General features: G+C 47.8%; 1 protein-coding gene across 5 annotated transcripts in view; it reads right to left on the minus strand.

Annotated features, from left to right (window-relative positions):
• The window catches only part of DPF3 (double PHD fingers 3), a 258,505-nt gene that overhangs the window by 82,052 nt on the left and 152,200 nt on the right, over positions 1-24,253 (minus strand). For all 5 annotated transcript variants that reach the window (XM_047862552.1, XM_047862556.1, XM_047862554.1 and 2 more), the window contains exons 5-6: positions 19,950-20,045; positions 11,538-11,616 (exon numbers count right to left, since the gene is read on the minus strand). In XM_047862552.1, coding sequence (XP_047718508.1) covers positions 11,538-11,616; positions 19,950-20,045 — 175 coding nt within the window. The remainder of the gene's footprint in view (positions 1-11,537; positions 11,617-19,949; positions 20,046-24,253) is intronic.

Below are 24,253 nucleotides of genomic sequence, written 5' to 3' on the forward strand. Positions count from 1 at the left end.
ACCATCTGGGGGATGGAGGAACACCTACAACCAATTCCCAGGGTGGGGAGAAGCTCCAAGTGGGAAAAGCCCTGCCATGCCTTGGCTTGGGACAAAACTCAGGGATACTTCAAAAAGCCACCACATCAGACTTGCATACTCATGCAAGTCGATGACCCTGTGACTTTTTTTTTTTTTAAGTACACGTTTAATTTACTCTAACACTGCATGAGGGTTTTTTTTTTTTTAATGTTTATTCATTTTTGAGAGATAGAGCACGAGCAGGGGAGGAGCAGAGAAAGAGGGAGACACAGCATCGGAAGCGGGCTCCAGGCTCCGAGGCATCAGCACAGAGCCTGACGCAGGGCTCCAACCCATCACCTGTGAGATCATGACCTGAGCCGAAGTTGGACACTTAAACAACTGAGCCACCCAGGTGCCCCTCCTCTATGTTAAATGCCTAGGCCTTACTCTAAGAGCCAGTGATGGCTCCACTGAGCTCAAATGGTAGGAATAGTCCAGGTCCTGCAACGTGTAGGCACCAAGAAGCTCCTCTTGGGCAGGTCCAGGGGGGCCACTCCTCCTCTCCCAGAAGACCTGAGGCCAGCAGTGTGGGTGGCCCTCGGCAGGCCTGGGGTCAGGCCCTGGCTCTCCTACTAACCCCCTGTGCACCCTTGGACAAATTCCATACTTTTCTGGGCCTTTGTTTCCCCATCTGTAACACAGGACAGTTGAATCAGATGATCTGGAAGTCTTTTGATTCTAGCACTTCATGATTCTGTTTGCTCTGGGCTCTCTGAGGCCTGTAGGCCTCCTGAAGCAATGAGTCCCTCAACTCCGATACAAAACCAGCATAGGCTGCAGCCTAAGGATCCACCCAGGGCTGCCTCCACCCCTCTCCTTCCCCTACCAAGCCAGGTCAGCAGCTGCCTTCCTGTGGCTTCATTTCTTCTTCGAGGCCACACTTGGTGCTTATTTTAAACTGAATTCTTCCGGATAGAAACACAGGGGGATGGGATAGGGGTGGGATGTAGCATCCTGATTTTTCAAAGCCACATTCCTTGGGGCCTGGCACTGACCCATGTATTAGGAAGGAGCCCAGAGCCAGGATCTACCAAATGCCAGTGATTCGCAAGTCCTGTGTCTCCACGGACGGAGGGCATTCTGCTTATTTTAGGAATTTGCGGTATATGAATGTGACTCCGGCTTTTAAAAAACAGGAAGAACAGAGATAAAGCAACAAGCCTTTCATCTCTAAATACTATATAACCTGATTTCGGATCCCCAGCAGAGAATGCAGAGACTCCCAAAATCAATGCATTAAATGTGTTAGTGGGACTCTTTCCTGCCCTGCTGAGAAGCAGGGTAACAGAGTTCTGGGAAAGTGTGGGGCCTGCCTTCCTGGGTCAGCTCATTGTCTGTGTGACCTTGGGCAGGGTACTTCATCTCTGCAAACCTCAGTCTGCTTGTCTGGAAAATGGGGATGATAAGAGTTCGCATCTCAGATGGGTGCTCTGAGAACTGAATGAGCTCATCCCTATATAAAGTGACTGGCACATAAACCAATATCCACCATTAGCTATGCTCCCTGGCTTCTCTGGTCCCTGCCAACTCTGACAGCCGGTGCACAGACCAGAACTGGGGACCCAAGTTCGGTGTGAGATAAGTACCCTTTCTTGGCTTGGCATAAAGAAGGTAAGTATTGAGCACAAGTATGAAACCGACAGTGAGCTAATTGTTTTTATGCGTAGTCTCATTTAACCCTCTTGGAAACCCTCTAAGGTGAATCTCATTGTCCTCACTTGACAGGAGAAGAAAGTAAAGCTCAGAGAGGTTTTGGGATCTGCCCGAGGCCACAGGTTCAAGTCCTAGACTTCTGATTCAAGAACCATCTTCTGGTGCCCCTTGTAGAGGCCGTATCTTCATTTCTTATTCTAGTGAGTCCTACACTAGCATATCCTTAATGTACTTAAAGGGCAAAATATAAGTCTTCTTTTAATCATACAGTAAACGTTTAAGTAATAAATATAATTGTCAACATTTCTGGGGAAAATAAAGAAAGGTTAAAAAAAATTATAGACATATTACCATAAAGCATGGCATCCCCCCAACATTTGGGAATCTGGCTAGTGTGCTCTCCCTCGGGATCTCTGGGTGAATCTCTGACATAAATGCCACCTCGGATTCAGAGCGGGCTTTATTTCTTTTTTTTTTTTTTCAATTTTTTTAATGTTTATTTATTTTTGAGACAGAGAGAGACAGAGCATGAACAGGGGGAGGGGCAGAGAGAGAGGGAGACACAGAATCCGAAGCGGGCTCCAGGCTCCGAGCTGTCAGCACAGAGCCCGACGCGGGGCTCGAACTCACGGACCGCGAGATCGTGACCTGAGCCGAAGTCAGATGCTTAACTGACTGAGCCACCCAGGCACCCCAGAGCAGTCTTTATTTCTGAGTCCCGACCCATCCAGTATGTCTCACTGACCCTTACCTGAGGTAGGCACCCTTCCACCTACAATCTTGGTGTAAGTGCCCCACTTCTTTCAGGGAAACAAATGTCCATTAGCATGTGTTAAACATTTCTGCCCACATGTCCTATTTCTACAATCTCCGATGTCAAAGTTCCATCACTCTCCAAAATTACCTCCTCCTCTGGCACATTCTAGTTAAGCCTCCCTCATGCCTATACGACCCAAGCTCAAGACTTCAAGAGTCATCGTTGCCGCCTCCCTCTCCCCTGTGCCCCACATCTTATCTGTCCTCTGCCAGGTTCTGTAGGTTTTTCATCCATAAAGCCCTGCTCGTTTGCCCTGCCTACTTTGCTCCTGCGGTCATCATCACCCAGACTTCATGTCTTCTCCTATCTCCTTCTCAGCCGTCAAGCTTCATTTAGGCTCTCTCCCCTGAACACCTACTTCTCCAGATTAACCTTTCCAGAGATGTGTCTGGATCATCATGTTCACCACTGACTATTCAGGCCAACCTCTAAGCAAATCAGTCTGGCATTCCCAGTACCCTTGTCCAACACTGTGCCCCCCAATCTCCCTACCCAAATGCTCGGCTCTGGCCAAGCTGGTCTCCCTCTTGTCGTGCTACATGCCTCCCACGTTCATCAACATTTTGGGAGCAACCACTGTGCTGGGGCTGGGATGGAGGATGAATGTAGCATAGTTCCTGCCCTCTGAAGGCTCCCTTTCCAGCCTGAAGAACAGACAGACAGACAGAAAGATTGCTATCATCCAACGGGACAGGTGGCCTACACAAAGGTATGTACACGGTAAGGTAGATTCTAAGAACAAGTGAGTGATGCAGGAGGTGAGGAGACATTGCAGGGGAGGGAGGGAGGCATTGCTGACTGAGATCAAATCCTGGCTCTGCCATTTATTTGCTATGTGACCTCAGGAAACTTAATTAACCTCTCTTCTCCCCAGTTTCCTTATCTGTAGGATGGAGATGATCATACTATCTGTCTCACGGCACTTTTTTGAGGGTTAAAGAATTAATATAGATAAAACCCATAGAACATTCCAGGCCCATAACATAAGTCAACAAACTTCTGCTCTTACTGATTACCTCCCCCAGCCCACCCACCTACCAACTCCCACACATACCCCTCCATCCCTAGAGAACAAAATCAAGTCAATACTCATTCACTACAGATCTGCTGGGCATCCTAGGGAGACACCCTCTGACATACCAGCTCCCACCCCCTGGCCACTCCCTCCCCTGAATTCTGACAGTGCTCTCAACCTACTCAATGAAATTTTCCTGATGGGGGGTTATCTCTATGATATCAGCCTTATCTTTCCAACTCTATTGGAGATAGAGGAAATAAGGAACAGGCAAAGGAGGAAGAAACCTTCCTTCAGAACATATCATGTGCATTTTTATGCACAGTATCACATATACCTTTCCCAACCAGTATTATCCCCACTCCACAGCTGAGGACACGGAGGCTCCCAGCAGCAAAATGAATTTTTCTCAGAAAGTCCCAGATAACAAGCTAACAAGCAGCAGAACCACAATTTGACCTCGGCTTTTTCTCACTCCAAAGTCAGTGCACGTTCCTCCTCACCCAGCTCTCTCTAACCTGGACGGCCCTGACCTTGCTGCCTACTTTCCTTACCCCCCACCATGACTTGAAGTAAGAGAAATCAAAGGCTTTGCACCAGGCCCTCTGACCTCACAATTCTACTTCTACGAAATAATGAAAGCGTATGTGAAGATATAGCTGCAATATTGTTTTCGATAGCGAACAAACTTTAAACTGTCTAAATGTCCAACAAGTGGAACACTGATTGAGCAAACTGGGGCATGTCCACGTAATGGAACACCATATAGCCCTAAAATGTCATAAAAATGTCTTTATTGACCTGGAATGATGCTTTTCATGTATTGTTGAGTGGGGGGATGGGTTAAAATGGTATGTCTCATTTAGTGTGTGCACATGAGTGTGTGTGTGCACATTTGTGTGTGTGTGTGTGTGTGTGTGTGTGTGTGTGTGTAGAGGGAGAGGAACAGAGACAGAGACACAATCCTCAAATAGTATACAAAACTAGAATGTAAGCTATCTCTCAGGAGTAAGACTATGAGTGATGTTTATTTTTCCTTTATGATTATCTGCAATTTCTGATTTTTCTGCAATGAGTATATATTCTATTTCCGTAGGAAAAAAAAATATTAAAAAAAAAAAAACTTCTACAAACGTTAATTTCTATCCTGTTGTTGGTCAGCCACATCTTGGGAGGAACTGTTTGCCACAAAGTTTTCATTAAGCAACAGCTAGCTGAGAACCAGCTCTGGCTGGAGGAGAAAATAATTCCAGAGGGTGTGGGTTACACCCCCAAAAAGGCAAACCAAATGGTTGAAAGCTCCAGAGGTGCGGCCTGGGGAGGGGAGGGCAGGCAGTGGGAGCAAAGGAAGAAGAGAAATGCAGGTGTGAAGGGGGCAGAGAGAAACTGCAGCTTCTCTTCAGCCCTGCCTGTGGCCTGCTCTGCTGGGACTCTCTGCAACCTGTGTCCGCGACACGATGGCATTTAAATATTTAAACAGGCCCAGCTTTGCCGTAACGAATGCACTCAGTCTCCAGGGATCAATCCCATGCCACAGGCCCTGCTCCACAAATCAAGTTTCTGGGGCACAGAGCCCTTCCCACCCTCCCCTGCCGCACCCCATGCAAAGACCTGCAAGATAATAGTGCGGACAACTGAGTGATGAGCCCGGCTTCCCTTCAGTGACAAGGGCAGCCAGCCTGAAGGCCGCGTTATTGGCTTTTCCACTGCAGCTCCAAGCTAAAAGCACATGAGCCTTAGAGAATGTAGGGCCTTAATGCCCTCAAAAAAAAATTTTTTTTTAATAAGACTGCAAGAGTCATCTGGTTCTCAGTGTACACTCAGGTATGGGGGAATCCAGAGTAATTTTAGAAGGCTGAGGTCAAGCAGATTTTCTGGGACTACCTTGGGCACAAGCTGTGTCTGCCTCAGACACCAGTCCACCCGTCCCACACACCCCCTCAGCCTGTGCATGGCAGTCCAACATCGTCTCCAGGACGAAGAGCCTCCTTGTGAGGTCACTGCCTGGGAAGGAAGGAGCCCACTGTGTGGGCAAGTCTGGAGACTCAAGAAAGGGGCCCCCGCGTTGACGGATCAGGAAAGTGATGTCCTAGCTGCTGAAGGCTGACACCAGGACCAGATCCCCAGACTCTTTGCTTTTAGCTCCATACCCTTCCCCCTCCACTATTCCACCATCAAGAAGAGGAGGAAGGGACCCGAACCCTATGCTGACACTGCCCCAACTGGACATCCCCCGCTGACTTTCTAGAAGGGAGGCAACACTGTGGAGTGGCCATGTTTTCGGTCATGGGCTGCACAATCAAAAATACATGTCTGTGGGGTGAGGGTGGTAGAGAACAAAGTCTTTACTGATAGGGAGGCTGAGTTGAGAGCACCCATTCCTGAGGTGTGAATACCTGATGTGACTCAGAGGTGAGTCAGGCTCCCACGAGGGCTTTGATCATGTCTATTTGCTTTTTGTCACTAATCCACCCTAAGTCCCCAGTTTGTGTGTGTGTGTGGGGGGGGTATTTTAATAGATTCAAATGTAAAAGGCTTAAAAGTATATAATCTATTCCATTCTACATCAATTATCATGACTACCTGATTCCAGCTTGCCAGACTGACACCTAGAAGCCATCTGTTAACAGTGGACATGGCTTGACCTCATAAATGTGTGTGATCATTAATTCACTTTTAAAACAGGTTTTCTCCTCAACTCTCAGGAGAGCCAAACTCCAGGGTCAGGAGAGCATATTTCACCAGCACTTTGTGTGGGGGTGTCCTGGGGTATGTCAGCTCCGGAGCTGAAGAAGCCAGGATTCACGAACCAGCTTCAGCATGAACCAGCTGGGCGACCTTGGACAAGTCCCTTCACCTCTCTGAGCCCCAGCTTCTTCAGAGCAGATCAAGGTCAACTGTCCCTCCCTCTCAAGGTTACTGTGAGGATTTCTAGAGACAACATATGTAACGAGCTTAGCACAATGCCCTACACACTGTAAGCACCATTAGCAGGAGTTAACACGGTGATCAGAAAAACTGGGGACAAAAGTAGGTGTTGGCAAGGATGTGGAGAAACTGGAACCCTTGTATACGGCTGGTGGGAATGCAAAATGGTGCAGCTGCTCTGGAAAATAAGTATTAAGGTTCCTCAAAAAGAGCAAAAACAGAATTACCACAGGATCCAGCAACCCCACTTCTGGGTATTCATCCAAAAGAACTGAAATCAGGATCTCAAATATTAGCACCCCTATGTTGACTGCAGCACCATTCACAATGGCCAAGATGTGAAAATAACCTAAATGTCCATTAACAGATGAACTGATAAAGAAAATTTGGTAGATACACACAATGGAATAGTATTCATCTTGAAAAAAGAGGAAATCCCTCAATATGCCATAACATGAATGCATCTTGAGGACATTATGCTAAGGGAAATAAGCCAGTCACAGCAAGACAAATACTGCCTGATTCCACTTACACGAGGTATCCAAAACAGTCCAATTCATAGCATCAAAGAGTGGAATGATGGTTGCCAGGGGCTGGTGCAGAAGGGGAGTTAGGGAATTGCTAACCAATGGGCATGAAGTTTCAGTCAAGCATGATGAATAAGCCTTTCAGATCCGCTGTACAACATTATACCTAGACTCAGCAATATATATTGTACACTTAATAATTTATTAAGAGGATAGATGTTAAGTATTCTTACCGCAGTAAAATAAAGTTAATTTTTTAAAAAAATATTTTAAAAACTGGGGGAAAAAAAAACTTCACAGCTTGCTTCCACTGTGCCCAGCAAAGGGGTAAATGGGTGCTTTGCTCCTCCCTAAATGGCTGATGCTTAGAGACAAATGGTCTCCCTCTCTCCCCCTGAATATCGTCCCATTGCCACCATCTTCTCTCCTATGAGGTTTCTTGAACATAGACAATGGAAAAGTGGGTCTCATCTGGAGTCAGCTCCAGTGATGCTAACAGAAAATTCAGGGTAGGGAGCAGTTGGGGAGAGAAGAGATAAACATTTAGAACATCCCGGTAGCCCGACCCAAGGATTGCTTTCATATGTCTGTCTCCAGTCATCATTGCACCTCTAAAAGGGGGCTAATGATACTGTTAGGATTTAAAGCTATTAAGTAAATTAAAGCCAAGTGCTGGATTGCTGAGCTTTATATGGGACTGCTGAGTTTTAGATCAATGCGGGGGGGGGGGGGGGGCGCGGAATAAAAACAGGAAAGGAAAGATTCTAAAGAGACCAACTACAACAGTGAAGTGAGCCTATGGCACTTGACCTGGAGAATTCCTGAAGACTCTAGAACTTTCAGATGCAAAAAGCAGGGAATAATAAAAGAGCTGAACAGAGGCCAAATTTGAATTTGAATGAAGTAGACCAGTCACTGTCAAAAGTCAATATTCAGAAATATCCCCTGAGAAGCTGTCAAAAAAATGCAGGTTCTAGGGTCTGCTCCCCATGGTTCTGATGGAGGGGGTCTGGTATGAGGCCCGGGAATCACATTTTAATAAGTGTCTAGGTTCTCTCTGTGCAAATGGCCCAGGTCCATGCTTTGACAAACACTGACAGCCTTCCCCACAAAGTCATATTCAGTTGCTCTGTTTGTGAGTAATGAACACTTTTCTTTGGCAAGACACTGAAAGGGAAGAAACAGAACTACAATCCTTAAGCTTGGTAAACTTTCAGGATAATTAATAGGGATTGGTTACTTGCTAGAAAATGAAGTATTCACATACACACATGCCACGGATTGGGTAAAAAATAAATTATGTTCAGATGATTGAGTATTTCTCTGAGATGGAATAAATTCAATGGCTGAATGAAAGGAACAGGCAAACTATCTATCACCTGAAGTTAGCAGCTCAGATAACATTTCAACCACGCGTCGGGAAAGGGATACTTGGACCAGGAACATAACAGGACGACTACGTTTAGGAATATAAACCATTCAAGGTTAAAGGTAATCACATCTGAAAGATAGCTCCTACTACCCCCACATAAACCCAGAAAGAGGTGGTGGGGTACAAGGTGGCCTAATATCTTCATAAATAATTCGAAAGATGGAGGCCAGCTCACGCAAATCCCCACAGACAACACAAAAGTGGCAGGGATGGCGAATCTGTGAAGAATGGAATTCAACCACGGGGCAATGTCTTTAAATTTGCCTTTATCAAATCTTGTGTAATGAAGTCACATATTATTGTATCTCTTTATTGAGACCCAATAGGGCTAAATGTAGAGTGATTTATGGAAGAAGGACTAATCGGATGCATTAAGTAGAAAAGAGCACGCACCTGGAGAGGCATTAGCACAGGGGTCAGGACAGACACTGCATGGGAAGTCGTGTGGCAATGGGGCAGCCGAGTACTTCTGTTCTCTACACATTAAGAGAACTGTATTAAGAGCCGGTGTGTAAAATAAACAAGGAAATGTGTCTGTTACTCTCTGAGCCGCTTGGCCTTGGTGTTACTTCCAGTGGGAACCCTGAGCTTAAATGTAAATCTGGGAAGGAATTTAAAGCAGGCCATCACAGAGGTTATGGGATGTGACCCCAGATAAACCAAAAAGACAAGGGGATGTTAAAAGAGCCTCCAGAATAGACAAAATGCTCAGTGTGCCCCTTTGTTGGGAAAAGATGCACAAAAGATAAGGGAGCCTATAGGAGTAAAAAAAATTTAGCTCCTATTAAGGAAAAACAATCATTCAGAGCACAGTTGGAATCATGGAAGAAAGGGTAGCTTATCGTAACACCATCCCTGGGGACACTCAAGGAGGTGACCAGACACCTCTCTACTTAGGATGCATTAGAGATTATTAAAAGCATTCCTTGCTCAGTTCGGGGGTAGAGGGTGGGCCTCGTGACCTCTCTAAAGGTCATTCCTATCCCAAAGGATCACTTGTCTGAAGGGCACCAGATAAAAATAAAGTCTATTAATCACCAAGCTGCCACACAATTTCCTAAGAGGGCCAGAAGAGAGAAGGGCAATCTACAGTGGACGTTGGTCCGTTGAGGGAGGAAAAGGGAGGCAGCACCTGTGTGGGCAGAGCCAAGGAATCAGCTGCTGAGACTTCCAGAAAGCCAACGTCAGGCCTCCGTTTAGACCTCCCAAGCATCACAGGGTAAGCAGAAGGAGGAAGAGACTGTGGAGATGGGAACAGGAGAAACAGCGAATGACAAGAGAGTCCCTAATCACAGCCACAGGAGCTGGGGGGGTGGGGGGTGGGGATGGGGGGGGACGGGCAGGATGCAAGCACCTCACCCAGAAAGAGGGGAGCCAGGCACGAGAGGGACACCCACAAGGTAGCTCTGCGGAGGTGACCTGTCAGGAGGCAGGCGGCAGACAAAGAGTGAAGAGAGAAACCGAGAGGTGGGTGAGGAAGGGCACACGGGGTGTGTCTGCGAATACAGGGGACTACTGGCTGAGAATCCAATGAAAGCCGAAAGAGATAAAGCAAAAAGTAACCCCGCCATCTACGGGAGCAGACAATCACATGACAAAAATAAAGCTTTGGAAGAGAGGAATCAAATGGCAATGCCCCAATCCCAGAGCAGCTGCTGGCATTCTTGAGAGCTGGGCTGCTCCAGCCAGACACAGCTGGGAAGCCTGCTCCACGAGGGTCGGAAGGACCCTTCCCACAGGGCTCACCTGCTCGGGCTTTTATGCAGCAGAACAAAACAGAGCCCCTTCTGGGAGGCAAGACCCAGGCCAAAGCAGGCACCTCCTGATACTGTCATGAGACATCAGACCCCATGCCCTGCTCCCTCCTCATCCTGGACCAGAAACCACTTTGGGAGGGACATGTTACCTGCAGGAGTTGTCTCAGGAATGCCATCTGCACGGTGTATTAAGCAGCCAAATGGGGGTCATGGAGTTTGAGTTCTTCTAGCAAAATGTTCTCCAACCAGCTGTCACCCCACCGGGCACAGAACAACTTTTTGAAATCAAAAGAGGCCAGTGAAGAGGGAGGAAAAGGACACCACCCCCGAGGTGCTCCCTGAGCCCCCTCGCCCCCGTTCGCCCTCTGCTTCCACGGAGACGGCGGACACTGCAGGACGGCCTTGGAAGACCCACCGTGCCAGGGCCCTGCCTGAGCCACCTCGCAGCCCTTCCCCTGTGGCACCGCTCTGCATCCTCGGAGGGGAGAAGACAGGAGGGGAAGATGGTCAGAGAGTGTGGCTTCGAGGGCTGTCCTTGTTGTGGAAGGAGGGATGGGACCCCATCCGGTGAGAAGAAAAGTAGGGCAAGGATCTTAAACCCACCCCCCAGCGCGCTGGTGGGTGAGAAAGAGAACGGCTCTCGAGCTGACGGCCATCCCTCCGAAGGCTGAAGGTTTCTGGAGGCACACCCGCCGCCCCTGCTCCCGCTCTCCCTCAGCCCCAATCCAGCCCTGTCTGCGCCCCCTAAACCCAGGAGCTGGGCCGTCCTTGTCCAAGAGACACCTCTGAAGCAAGCAAGAAAGGCTGGAGATGGATCGAGGGCCATTTATTAAGCTAAGTCGTCGTCAGAGAAAGATTCATAACTCGCCCTACCTAGGACGGGAGAGGGAGAAGGAAATTAAAGGGAAACATGAAAAGCCAGAGGAGCCAAGTACCTTGGTGGAGGGCTTTGAGTTATGCTTTTGTTTGTAAGTCTCTGAAACAGAGAAAGAAAGAGGATGAATCTTCAGGAGACCAAGAGACTGAGAGAGAGAGAGAGAGAGAGAGAGAGAGAGAGAGAGAGAGCGCCAGAAGAAAGCCACCAAGGAGGCACTGCCAGAGAAAGGGGGCCAGCATCAAAGGCAGGAGGCCTCCCTGACTTGCTTGTCCCTCATGCACAAACACCTGGGCGGGCGGGTGGCAGCAGCGGGAGGTGGTGACTTTGCTGACAGGGCAGGCATGCGAGCTGGGGTGCAGGCCCAAGAGGAGGAGCCAGTGAGGCCGAGGCTGGGGGCGGACAGCCAGGGAAGCACAGGGAAGGGGGTGCTGGGGGCAGGGGCAGGAAGGCGGCATCTGCCATACTTACTGTCACAGACGTAAGGTTTGTCATGGTCTTCCTGAGAGGCGGCGTCGTGCCTCCTCCTGCCACCTGTAGAGCCACGGGCCTGGGGAGACAAGGGGGGGGGGGCGGAACCAGGAGGCTTGTTATCGTAATGGTTACAACAGCTCCTGAGCACACACTCTGTGAGGCCCTGGGCATCGCACCTACATCTCCTCATTCAATCTTCCTCACAACATTTGAACCAATACCGACCCCATTTTACAGGCCAGGAAACTTGAGGCCCAGAGAGGCCCAGGTAACTTGCCCCAGAACACTCAGCTAGTCACGCGTATCATCTCATTAAATGTTCACAACTCCAAGAGAGGTCCTACTGTGACCTCCGTCTTACAGATCGGGAGGCCGAGGCAGCAGCCCGTTAAGTAGCTTGCCCAGGGTCACTCAGCTACCAAGTGTGGAGCCAGGCCGGAAACGACAGTCTGACTGCAAAGCCTACATCTGCCCGATCCCCCTACTCTACTGTTGCCACAAGGACCCCCTCCTCCAACCGCTTAGCTTTCTAGCTTCGTCGACCCCACATGGAGATGCCCACGCCGCTCCCCTCAGCTGACCGGATGACGGCAGATCGGGAGCAGAGGCCGTGTGCCCGCAGTCATCACCCCAGGCGCACGCTGTCCCCTGCAAGTCTCTTAAGAGCCAGCCAGCCCTGGCATCTGGGCCTAGGGCGTGAGCCCGGGCATGGCGCAGAGCTCCCTCTGGCCTGCTCGGCCTACCCTGTGGGGGTGAGCTTCAGCTGAGGCCTCCCTGTGTGGTCTGCCTCGGTCCAGCCAGTGACAGAGACCTTGACGCCTCACAGTCTCCTGGGGCTGGACTCCCGATACCACCACCCTGCGTGTACCTCCAGAAAGGGTCGGCGTACCCAGGGGTGGGGCTGGGCTGAGCTCTACCTCCAAAGATAGAGGAGAGCAGCCAAGAGGGTGCTGGCAACTCTGCAGCCCCAGGACGGTGGCTACAGAACGCGGCAAGGTTTATTTTTAAACCTTTATAAGTCCCACATGGTCACGTGGGTAGCACCCTGGCCTCCTCCGGGTCATTCTCTGGTAATGAGTAGCAGTAAACGCCCAACCAGGGAAAGGGCCTGCTGGGGTCTTTGGGGACAGAGAAGGAGACGCAGCAGATGAGAAATAAAACATGGCAGCCACCTGGGGTCGGGGCGGGGGGGGGGGGAAACGGGGCAGTCCCCTGGGCTGGGCCTGGACAAGTGGCCCTGGAGATTTCAGGGTCAAAAGGCCTGTGGCTGACACACACACACACACACACACACACACACACACACACACACAGGCACGCACACTCTCTCACTCACTGGGGATTTCACAACGGAAAGGCCTGTACCCCAGGCCTGTGATGTTCACACACTCTCAAAAAACACACACACTTCACAGTCAACACCACCTGCTAAGCTACCACCTCCACCATCGCCTCAGCTTGTCTCTCTCCAAAACAAATTACAGAATTCCACCCCCCTCCTTCCCTCCCTCCCACCGCTTTGCCTCTCTGCCTCCCCACCCCCCATCCGGGCACAAGGCCGGGCGACAGCCAGCAGCCCCCCTCCCCTGGCCCTCATCACTCAGAGTTGACCTGAAGAGGGAGCTGTGAGGTGCTGCGGTCACCCCCAGGCACTGACAGGCCTCCCTGCCTGCCCAGGACGACGACACGGAGGCTGGTCACCCTCAGCTGCCCTCACCGCCACCCCCCCCCCATGCCCCCACGGTGAAGCCAGGGACAGCTTGACGTGTGCAGCCCGCAGCCCTGTCACAGCCGCCTGGAGCAGGTGAAAGCAAGTGAAGCAGAATGACAAGCCAGCAGCAGACGCGGGGAAGGGGCTCTGAGAGACTAAAAATACCGCCTGGGAGAAGAGGAGGAGATAGGACAGTGCGCACTCCTGGGGGACGGCCAGCAGGAGGGGGAGGGGGCCCACTGAAAGCCAGGGTCGGGTTTCACTCTGCAAGGCTGACCAGCGAGGTCACTTCCACACTGTCCTTGTACCTTGGTTTCCTCAACTGCAAAATGGGCACGTGCAGGGAACTCTTCCTGTGGCAGCGTTACTCCTAGAGTCTCCTGGAATGGCCCAAACTTGGAAACTCAGAATCCTGCTGGTCTTTTTCAGGGGTCACGTCCTCAGAGAAGCCCTCCCTGACCAACCTATATCCACTCACACCCTACTCCATAGTTCTCCTCTCCCTGCCCTGCTTTGTTTGGTCTCAGCACTTAGCACCGTCTGACATTATATTATTCCGTCTCCCCAACAAGAATATAGAAAACACATCTATGTGGGCCACGCTATACTCAGAACCTGGCACAGGGCCAGCCACTTAAGGCGCACTTAATAAACCTTTGCTGAATCAATCAGTCAGTCAGCGAGTCAATCATCTTCAGTCCTTCTCCTTCATTCTTTCTACCCAAGTGCTACGGTTTCTTCCCTCCAAGGCCATCTTGGGCTTTGCATTTCCCTTCTATTCCACATTTTAATCCAGGAGCTCATCAACGGACCCCTGAACTGCTCCAAGAACCCACCAGCTGGGGTCCTACCTCTGCACTGCCCTTCCCAATCCAAATGCATGACCCCCAGACCAGTTAGACAAAAGGAGTAAATGACAGAGCCCATAGTCATTTATTCATTCATTCATTGCCATCTAAAGACCACTGACACATCCAACAGCAACCTGGTGCTAAATCCATCAGGTTCACCTCATGCTCATGCTATGTCCTTGTCTTTGTTTTTATTGATCCCTGTCAGGGACCAGCCTCTGCTCTGCCACCCACACTGGTCCATGCTTTAGCCCCACTAACATCCACTCCTCCAAGAACCTTCCTCCTGCCAAATTGAGGAGTAAAAAGAGCATCAGCGTTTAAAGTCAGACAGGCATAGGTTTAAACACCAGCCATGTGTCTTTAGACAAGTTACTTCTCTAAATTTTAACTTTCTCAACTGTAAAATGGGCACAGAAACACCTTTACTGCAGAGTTGCTGAGAGCGTTTGCGCCAAGAGCGTGTGAAACCACAGGGGATAGCGCCCCGTCCACAGGAAGTGCTCGATAAATTATTTCCCCTTCTTGCCCAAGCTGATCTCTTCTCTCTCCTCCGAACTTTTATTGCATTTCGTTAGTGCACAGGCAGAAGCCTGCTGTTTTCTAATTGTATCATGGCTATTAGTATTTTCTCCTCAATTTAATCCCGAGGTCCTTAAAAGCAAAGACGGCATTTCATACGTTATTATGAGCCCCCAACACTTAGATCTATGCTGGGGACACAGCATCCAAAGCTCTTGCACATGTATTAAGTTCAATTCATTCCTACAATACACCGTGAGTTACAGAGGGTAACATTATTCCCATTTGGCACTCGATGAAACCATCTCTAAAAGGGTTTATGATTCGTCCACAGTCACAGGGTCAGTAGAAGGAGCAGGACCTAGGCTTCCAGACTCTATTCTCTAAACTTTTAAAGCTGACTGTCCAAAAGAAACCAGTCCTCCCTCTCTGAGATCTGTCCACCCCATTCCACTCCTCATCATTCAGATACTGGTAAGCCACGACAGCCATGATTTACCACATAGCCCAGCCCCACTGGCCACAGTTGATTGGCTGGCTCAGGAGTCACATGACCTAAGCTGGGCCAATCAGATTCTACCTATAAAGGATTTGGAGCTGGGAAAATGACTCCAGCGGTGAGCACACACACTTGAACTGGCAACCCATCTATTCAGGAGCTAGGAAGCCATGCACACAGAGAAGCAGGAAATCGTCTTTTGGTAGAAAAATAAAGAAGCAGAGGCCACCCACTGCCTGGGTTCCTTATTCTTTCCCAGTCCTAAGTCCCTGCCATTTTCTTGCCCTTCCTAAGGGTTGCATCTTCAAAGATTGCTCATATTTGCGGCAATGACCCAGCAGCTTTTCAAATACTCCACATTTTTGCCCAAGCTGTTGCGTTTCTTGCAATTAAAAGACCCTCGACTAGCACACGCTCAGAGAGCTAGTTCCTCTGTAAGAGTTGTTCTCAAGTGATGGTCCAGGGTTCCCTGGGATCTTTGAGACCCTTTCTGCTATCAAAACTATTTTCGTAACAGTACCAAATAGCACTGGAATGTTACTTGAAACTTTACACTCTCAATTCTCTCAGAAGTGCACGGTGAGAGTTTTCCTGAGGCTACCTGACATGATAATGTCATCACTCCGTGTGCTGGTGTATTCTGAAGGTTAACATTTTTTTCTGCCTTAATTTCTAGTATGGTAAGTATCACTGGTTATAAACCACCAGAACAATAGCTTTGGGGGGCTCTCAGTAATTTTTCAGTAAAGAATTCCTGAGAAACGCCCCTGCAAAAACAAAACAAAACAAAACCAAAAACTCTGAGAACCACAGCTCCACATCCTTGCTGTTTAAAGTGTGGCCCTCAGACCAGCAGAGCTGGCATCACCTGGGAGCTTGTTAACCAGGCAAAATCTCAAAATCTCAGCTCTCCCCCCCGACCCCCCAGACCCACTGTGTTAGAATTTGCACTTTAACAAGATCACCATGTGCTTCGTATGCACATTACAGTTTGAGAAACATTGGACTGCACCACTGTGCATCAATACATGGTTACTGATTGATTGATTGACTGATTGATAATACTCACATGGATGCCTTCCAGCAATTTCATGAATTTTAAAGAGCCTGGATTTCTTGGGCTAAAGTTACCATAGACACAGTCATTAATTGTTGGGCCTGAATTTCCCTCACCCCTCAGGGTATCTCCATTGTCAAAGCTCCAAGAGTTGTTCCTTTACACCCTCTGAACAATGTCTAGCCTTTATTAAGCACTCAGAATCGGCTGTGTATTATTACTCACATTTTAATTATGAAAAACTGAGGCCCAGAGTGCTTACATAATTTTATCAAGATGATGAGGTTAACATTACTTCACCCAATGTCTAGTAAATAAATGGTGGAGCTGGGATTTGAACTCCTGGTTCAAACAAGGCAGAGGCTGTCCTTATAATCACTACCTTACCCTTGGCTTCCTCAGTGGGCACACAGAGCACCTGGGGATCTTGTCAAAGTGCAGGCTCTAATTTGGTCCATCTAGGGTGGAGTCCAGGGTCTGGCATGTTTGACAAGCTCCCAGGTGATCCTGAGGCTGCAGTCCAGGAGCCACACATTGAGTGTGTGTATGGCCTTGCTGCCTGTCAGTCCTCACAACAGAAATGCTCTCTAGGAACCAGCAGCAGCTTGAATATGCCACTTAAAAGGGTAGTTTAACTGAGGCTGTGGGTGAGGCAGCTTCACACTTTTATTCCAGCATAGGCAGGTTCACCCACACTCTTCTGGGTCATCGCATGGCTTCCACCATGGGTGACAGGTGCACAGTGTCACTGCACAACATAGAGCCCTTCAGCGGCCCCGTGGCTAGCATCAAGTAGGCCTGGAGTTAGTCCAGGCCCCATCCAGCTCCCTTACTGTGTTCAAGCCTTCTCTCAACTCCCACAAAGTTGAAATATAGCTTTTCTTTCTTTCTCATCATTCAGTCATTCATTCAACATGCTGGTCTTTGGCCATATTATGGGCACGGGGCCAGGCATGACTCAGTGGCAAAAGCACAGACCTGTGTTCGAATCCTGACTTTTTTTAAATTCATTTTTTTAAATCTTATTATTATTTTTTTTTTTAGAGAGAGAGTGTGCGCAAGCAGGGGAGAGGGGTAGAGGGAGGGAGAGAGGGAGAGACAGAGAGACAGAGAGAGAATCTCAAGCAGGCTCCATGCTCAGTGAGGAGCCCAATGCAGGGCTTGATCCCACAACCCTAGGACCATGACCTGAACTGAAATCAAGAGTCAAGACGCTCAACCAACCGAGCCACCCAGGCACCTCCTGACTTCTTTTTTACTAGATTAGACGACCTTGAGCAAGTTACTTAATCTCTCTGAGAGTAATAATACCAATTTATGGGAACGAAAGAAGTGTTGGCCAATAGAAATATAACATGAGCCACACACGTCATTTCAAATTTTCTAGTAACCACATTTTTCAAAAAGAGTAAAAAGAAAAACAGGTACAATTAATGTTACTAACATATTTTATTTAATCCACGATATCCAAACTATTATCATATTAATAGAAAAATATTCATGAGATGCTTTGCATTCTTTCCTACTAAATGTTCAAAATCTGGGGCATATTTGACATTTACAGCACATTTTACTTGGAACTGGCAGTATTCTAAGTTTTCATTGTAAAGAGCCTCATCACATGGCCCAGTGTCCAGAAAGTACACGGTGAGTACACAGTGACTGCTGCTGTCACTGCTGTGTTCTTACAGACGAGACACCCAGCTCATATCCATGCACTTTTGAGTTCAATCATCTAGATTTAGCTTGGGAATAGAGAAAACATGAAGAGGACCACTCTCTACAATCTACTCAAGGAACTTTGGTTTGGGGTGAGGGAAGGGATAGAAGCAAGCCTGGAGGCACACAACTCTTGGAGTTTGCAAAAGGCCCAGAAATCCTAAAGCCTCCTCCAATGACGGAATTGGGTATTCACTATTTTGTAGCCCCCAGTGAAGTCATGGGTCTAGGCAAGTTTACCCATGGCTGCTGAAGCAACCAGATGGAAACCTGATGGGGAACCTTTTAAGGAGAGATCAGGCTGACAATACCCAAATCCACTGATCCATTTTCCCCCAAGGGCAGAACAGCTGGACAACATGTACCTCCTCATGTAATGCAGTAAGAAGCACAGGGAAGATTCTTGCCCCACCAAAAAAAACCTTACACATACACAAACACCTTGAATCTAATCAGGTCTCTAATCAAACCACCAGTTTTCAGAAAATAAAGAGGATACATTAAATACCACCAATCTGCCAAACCTAGAATGTGGGAAATTCTACAAGACGAACCACCCAAGTTTTTCAACAAATAAATGATGTGGAGAAGAAAAAAATATGTATGTGTGTGGTGGGGTAGAGCAAGGAAGAGGTATGGAACAAAAGAGGCTTATGTTTCAAACAAACCAACTGTAAAAAGGCACTTTTGAGGAAATCATCAGGGACTAGATAGTAGATATTAGAGTAGTTGTTATTTGTACTGGGTATAATAATGATATTTGTTAGAGTTATACTCTGAGGTATGTGCAGGTTAAATGACAAAATGCCTATGACTTCCTTTCACATATTCTTCCAAAAATTAAATAAATATATAAACCAACAACAAATGGGAGTAAAGAACAAATAAAACAAGTTCATTACTGAAGCTGGCTGGCGACTATAAAAGGCGTGACGCATGACAGGGTTGCCCTGCCCAGCCTGAGAAATTCCAGCCCCATCAGCAAGTCAGAGCATCTGAGCTCAACGTGGGCAAAACTGGACTGCTTGCACCATTCACCTAGGAACTTGCTTATAATACAGCTTTCCAGGCCCTGCCCTAGACGTCCTAAATCAGAACTTCTGGGAGTAGGGTCCTGGGAATGTGCATTGCAATAGGCGCCCCTGGTGATCTTGATGTATACTAAAGCACAAGAAGCACGGGAATAGAGAGGCTTGCCATAATTATCATGGGACCCAAACCCACAGGGCACCCAGGACTAGCCTCTTATCCATGGGAGGGGTAAGGATCCTGTCCAGAGACTGAAGGAGCCAGAAGACTAAAGACCAATTCTCTAGATGGAAAGAAAGCTTATCCTTGGAGGTCCCTTGTCACCTGGTTATTTTCAGATGCCCTTGCAGACCCCTGAGGATGACTACCAAAAGCTTACTGGGCTTGGATACGAGCACTCTGGAGAAGCAACCTTTATGTCTGAGAGCACCATTCAGGCTTGGGTCCCTCCCCTCAAGGACCACTCCCATAGGTTTATACCTTCCACCTTGGATTTTTCATCTGCCCATTTCCCAGGCTCCTGGCCTCCTCTTGCCACATCCCAGGCCCACACCAAAAGCCCATGCCCCACCCATTTGGAAACCATTCATGGCCCCCACGCTTTCCCAGCATGATTCTACTCTCCACCTAGTGAAATATACCCCAAAGCAGGTGTCCTGACCTTGTCACTCTGGGGCAGTCCCAGGGATAGGAAAATTCAGCCTTCTTTTAAGACCAAGTAATGGGTCCAAAAGTCACTTTCTCCTCATCCTCTAGACCCCACCCCAACCCTCCCAGGACCCTCACTGTCCCCTCAGGTTACCTTCTCCCACTTCCTCTCCCTCCTGTAAGGGATGAACTCTTACAGGCTATCACCAGGGGTCAGAGCTCTTCTGGCATTTTCTTCTCTGAGTATTCATCAAGGGAGGCTGTGTACATGAGCTTTGTCTGCTTGAAGTGGGACTTTGGGTCTGGGGACCAGTTGTGCTTCCACCCTCAGTCTCCCTTATCTCTTCCCTCCATCATGGCGTCTCCAGCTTACCCGTCCTCTGGTCCTATTCTTTCGCTTGGGAATATCCTCTTCTAAATCTTCTTCTTCATTTCCTTCTTCTACATTTTCATCATTTTCCAAAACCCTCTGAAAAGACAAGAAAATAAACAAAAGAGTTGAGAAATAAAATGCAAAGGAGAAAGCCATCCGGGGGTGATTTGGGGGGGGGGTCTGTTTTGTTGTTATGTTTTAACAAAACAAGACGCTGCCATTGCTTGGGAAGCAGGGCCTCCGAGATGCTGCCCAGAGTCTGAGCTCTTGGCGGTAACAACTCTCTCAAACCCTTGGGCCCCTTCCAGCCCAATCCTCCCAGAACACTGACTTTTTTCAACTATTTTTACCCAAGAAACATTTTCTAAAAAGAGAATACTCTGGTAGAGGCACTTCTCTATGTGGACCCAAGATGTTTTTCAAAACTTAACTTTTTTAATGTAATTTTCCTTTGTTCCTAAATATGAAAATATGTTCCTTCTTTCTCTGCCATTCTGGAACCCTGCCCTGTTTGATGAAAACAAGTAACTTCCTGTTCATCTGACCAGAATTTGACATTAATGTGTTGTTCTTAATCGTCCATTGTTTTTTTTTTTAAGAAAAATGGGTTTTCATTACAGCACATTACTTGTAACGAAAGCTTAAAGATCATGAATTTAATTATCACTCTCCAATAGCCCTGTGAGTCACATAGCAGCAGAGAATCCAATTCCCATTTTACAGGTGAATAAACTGAGGCTAAAAGCAGTTTTGATTGCCCAAAGTCGTACAGTGAATCCAAGACCAAAGTCAAGTCAGGTTCATCAGCCCAGAGTTTTCTGTTCATTTCTCAGCCCTATGCCTGAAGATTGAGGTATATTATGTAGACCCTTCCTGCAGGGACATGAACACTTCATTCCCTTTGGGAGTGGGGAGGACAGGTAAGGTGTGTACTTCTAGATTTGGGGGAGAAATGAAAGACTGTGGCAGAGGACCCAGCTCCCCAAAGTGAAAGGGGGACGGAGCTCACTGGACTCCATGTCTGGGGCCCTAGGAGCTTCTTTATGGACTCACTGTGTGACTTTGGGTGAGTCATCATGTCTTCGTGCCTCAGTTTCCCCAATTATAAAATAGGAATTCATTTATTCATTCAATCAACAAACATGTGTCTAGTGCTGACTACATGGCTGTACTACATGCTAGACAAGCCACAGAATGACTACAGTCAGGCCTGGCCCTAAAAAGATTCCACAGTACAGTGAAGGGAAAACAGATTTAAATAAAAACCACAACCATATAGTTACTACTGCCATAAATGCAGTGATGGGCAGGTGCAAGCTGCTAGGAGAGGCTGTTAGAGGGAATTTTACCTAATCTGAGGGTCAGGAGAGGCTTTCCTGAGGAAGTGACCTAAGAGAGTTGAGATGTAAAGGATGAGCAAAGACTAGACTGGGGAATGGGGATGGAGGGCAGGGTGGGAGGGAAAGTATTCTGGGCAGAGGGAACATCATGAGCAAACTCCCTGAGGGAGGAAGAGGAATTTGGCTTGTCCACGTTGCAGAAAGAGGCAAGTGTGACTAGAGCTCAGTGACTCAGAGAGAGACTCGTATGAGATGAAGCTAGAAAAAAGGCAGGTACCATATTATACATGATAACAGCATCCATCCATGCTTGTGATGGCATGATAATCACACAAGCTATGAAAAGGCTTACAAGCAGCACACACTGCACTAACATGTGGTCTCACCATCACTGTTCAGGTAGCCTCCTGGACAACACCTCTGGCCTGTCTTCCAAGCAGGAAGCCCAGGAGTGAGTTTCCAGGTACCTTCTCCCACTGCCTTCATGTTGGAGTTCTCTCCCAACCACAGGGGTTCACATAAGGTCTACATAATATACCTCCATTTACTAGATCAAAACAGATCTAGTAAATTCTCCGGCTTCTCTACTGGGCTTACTTGGGAAGCCATCAGCTGACAGCACATGGGGGTTCTCAAGGCCAACCACAGCCATCCAACAGAGAAGCAGCTCTGTCTGCTAGACACGCCCTGTGGCCCATAACTAGAAAACATCAGCCCAGCTCCCAGCAAGCCTCCTAGGCTCTCTGCATCTTGGCTCCCTGAACCATCAGTGGGAACACAAGTGAAAGTCAAGCAAGACAATGACAAGTCAAATGCTCTGCAGACTTTGGTGAAAAGATGCAGTGTAAATATCAGGTGTTGTTGTTATGACTGTTGTTGCTGTTCAAACAGCTGTCCTGCCAACTTCCGGGTCTTGAAGTCATTTAATCATGGTGAGTTCCGAGTGCCTCATATTTAAAGGTCATTGCCTCTGGCATCTTGTACAATATGACTCCACTCTCATTTTTTATTATGAAGGGATTTATGACCTGCAATATGGACTCAGGGTTGGAAGATAAAACACTGGTTGAAGGCTGCTGAGTTAGTCTCCAGGAGTGCCGCCTGGCCTCGATGTCCGGAAGTAAAATGACTTCTCCCTCCCTCTTCCCATTGGTCTCTCCGTGTCTTGAGAACCCCTATGCTGTGCCCCAGGCTTCAGATGTGACAGCAGCCACCCCAGTGTGTTTGCATTTCCTGCAATGTGGCCCTGACACCCAGAAGCCTCTCTGCATAACTAGGGAGGAGCCAGGAGTCCCTAACAAACAAAGCTCGCATTCAGGTCTCAGGAAGCAGAGGGGGCGTCCTGTGCAGAGGAGTCGAGGGCCAGGATCCAACTTAGATGCAGCTGATCCCCCACTAACATACTTGCATTCTCTGTCCAAGGACATTATCTGGAAAATAAACACATTTTAAAATAACTTTTCTCCCTGTTACTCTAAACAGTCTTTACGGTGATGATAACAATGGTTTGTGGTTGTGTTTAAAAAAGAAGAAGGAATGCCTTTTAAAGACTCCATTATCTCTGGCCTGGAACACTGCAAAGCCTCCTAACTGATTTCTCTCCCCCCCCCCCCAACCGGCCCCGTGTCCAGTCTCCTTTCCAGGCAGTAGCCAGAGGGATCTTGAAGAAACACATATTCGCTCCCCTGGTTAAAATGGCTTCCTTTTTCACTCCCATGAAATCATGTCCTGAGAAGCCAGAGTGGTTTGACCCTGCCGGCCCCCCCTACTCCATTCTAGGCCCTTCCCCCCACCGGCACGGTCCTCTAAGCCACACAGGCCTTCTGTCGAAATTTTTTTTCCCGTTTTTCTTTTTATTTCTTGACCTACAATATTACATCAGTTTCAGGTGAACAACATCATGATCTGACATTCTCTGGCAACCACAAATCTATTCTCTGTATCTATAAGTCTGGTTCGGTTTTGTTTGTTCTGTCTTTTAGATTCCACATATAAGGGAAATCGTGTGGTATTTGTCTTTCTCTGATTTATTTCACTTAGCATAATGTCCTCAAGCTCCATCCGTGTTGTCACAAATGGTAAGATTCCATTCTTTTTCAGAGCGGAGTAGTATTCCATTGTGTATATATACCACATCTTCTTTATCCATTCAGTTGGCCATCTCTATGTCTTCTTTGGCAAAATATCTGTTCAGGTCCTCTGACCATTTTGTAATTGAATTGTTTGGGGGTTTTGTTGTTGTTGTTGTTGTTGGGTTCTATGAGTTCTGCATCTTCTGTCTGTCCTTTCAAAACTACAAGCTCAGACCCATCTCGAGGCCTTCACACACACCGTTCCTCTACCCAGAAAGCTCCTCCCCACAGCCTCACTTCACTTGCTCCTTGCCATCCCTTAGGACTGAGGTTAAGTCTCTTATCTCCCAGAGGACACTACCTAGAGTCTGTCCCTCCTCTCATATTGAATCTTCAGACTCTGTTCTTTTCATGGTCATTTATCCTGAAACGCAATTATTGCCTTTGTTTATGTGTTTTCTGTCTATATATCATACTAGAATATAAAGGTGAACAGATGGGACTGGTCTCTCTTGGCTTCTCTGTCTCCCCAGAACCTAGCACAGTGCCTGCTTAGAGGAGGCACTCGATAAACTTTGGTGGAATGAATGAATTTAAAAAATGGAACAAATACAGTCTATATACTACATATGTGCCTTATTTTACTAACCAAAGCCAATAAGAACGTGTAAACTCATTTGGCTCATGGTCCTGGTTTTGGCTTCTAGCACAGTAAATGGCAGCCCACCTCTGCACATATCAGACATTCCATTTACGTAGGAGATGTTAGTGATGATGATAATTCCACAGTGATGACCCATATACTGGCCCAAGGCTGTCTGAGAAGAACCCGAACCAGCTTGAAAGGGTGAGACTACCTATCACTAGAGCATCAGGGCTTCTGGGCAATGGC

The sequence above is a fragment of the Prionailurus viverrinus genome, chromosome B3 (assembly GCF_022837055.1).
Source record: "Prionailurus viverrinus isolate Anna chromosome B3, UM_Priviv_1.0, whole genome shotgun sequence".
NCBI lineage: Eukaryota > Metazoa > Chordata > Mammalia > Carnivora > Felidae > Prionailurus > Prionailurus viverrinus.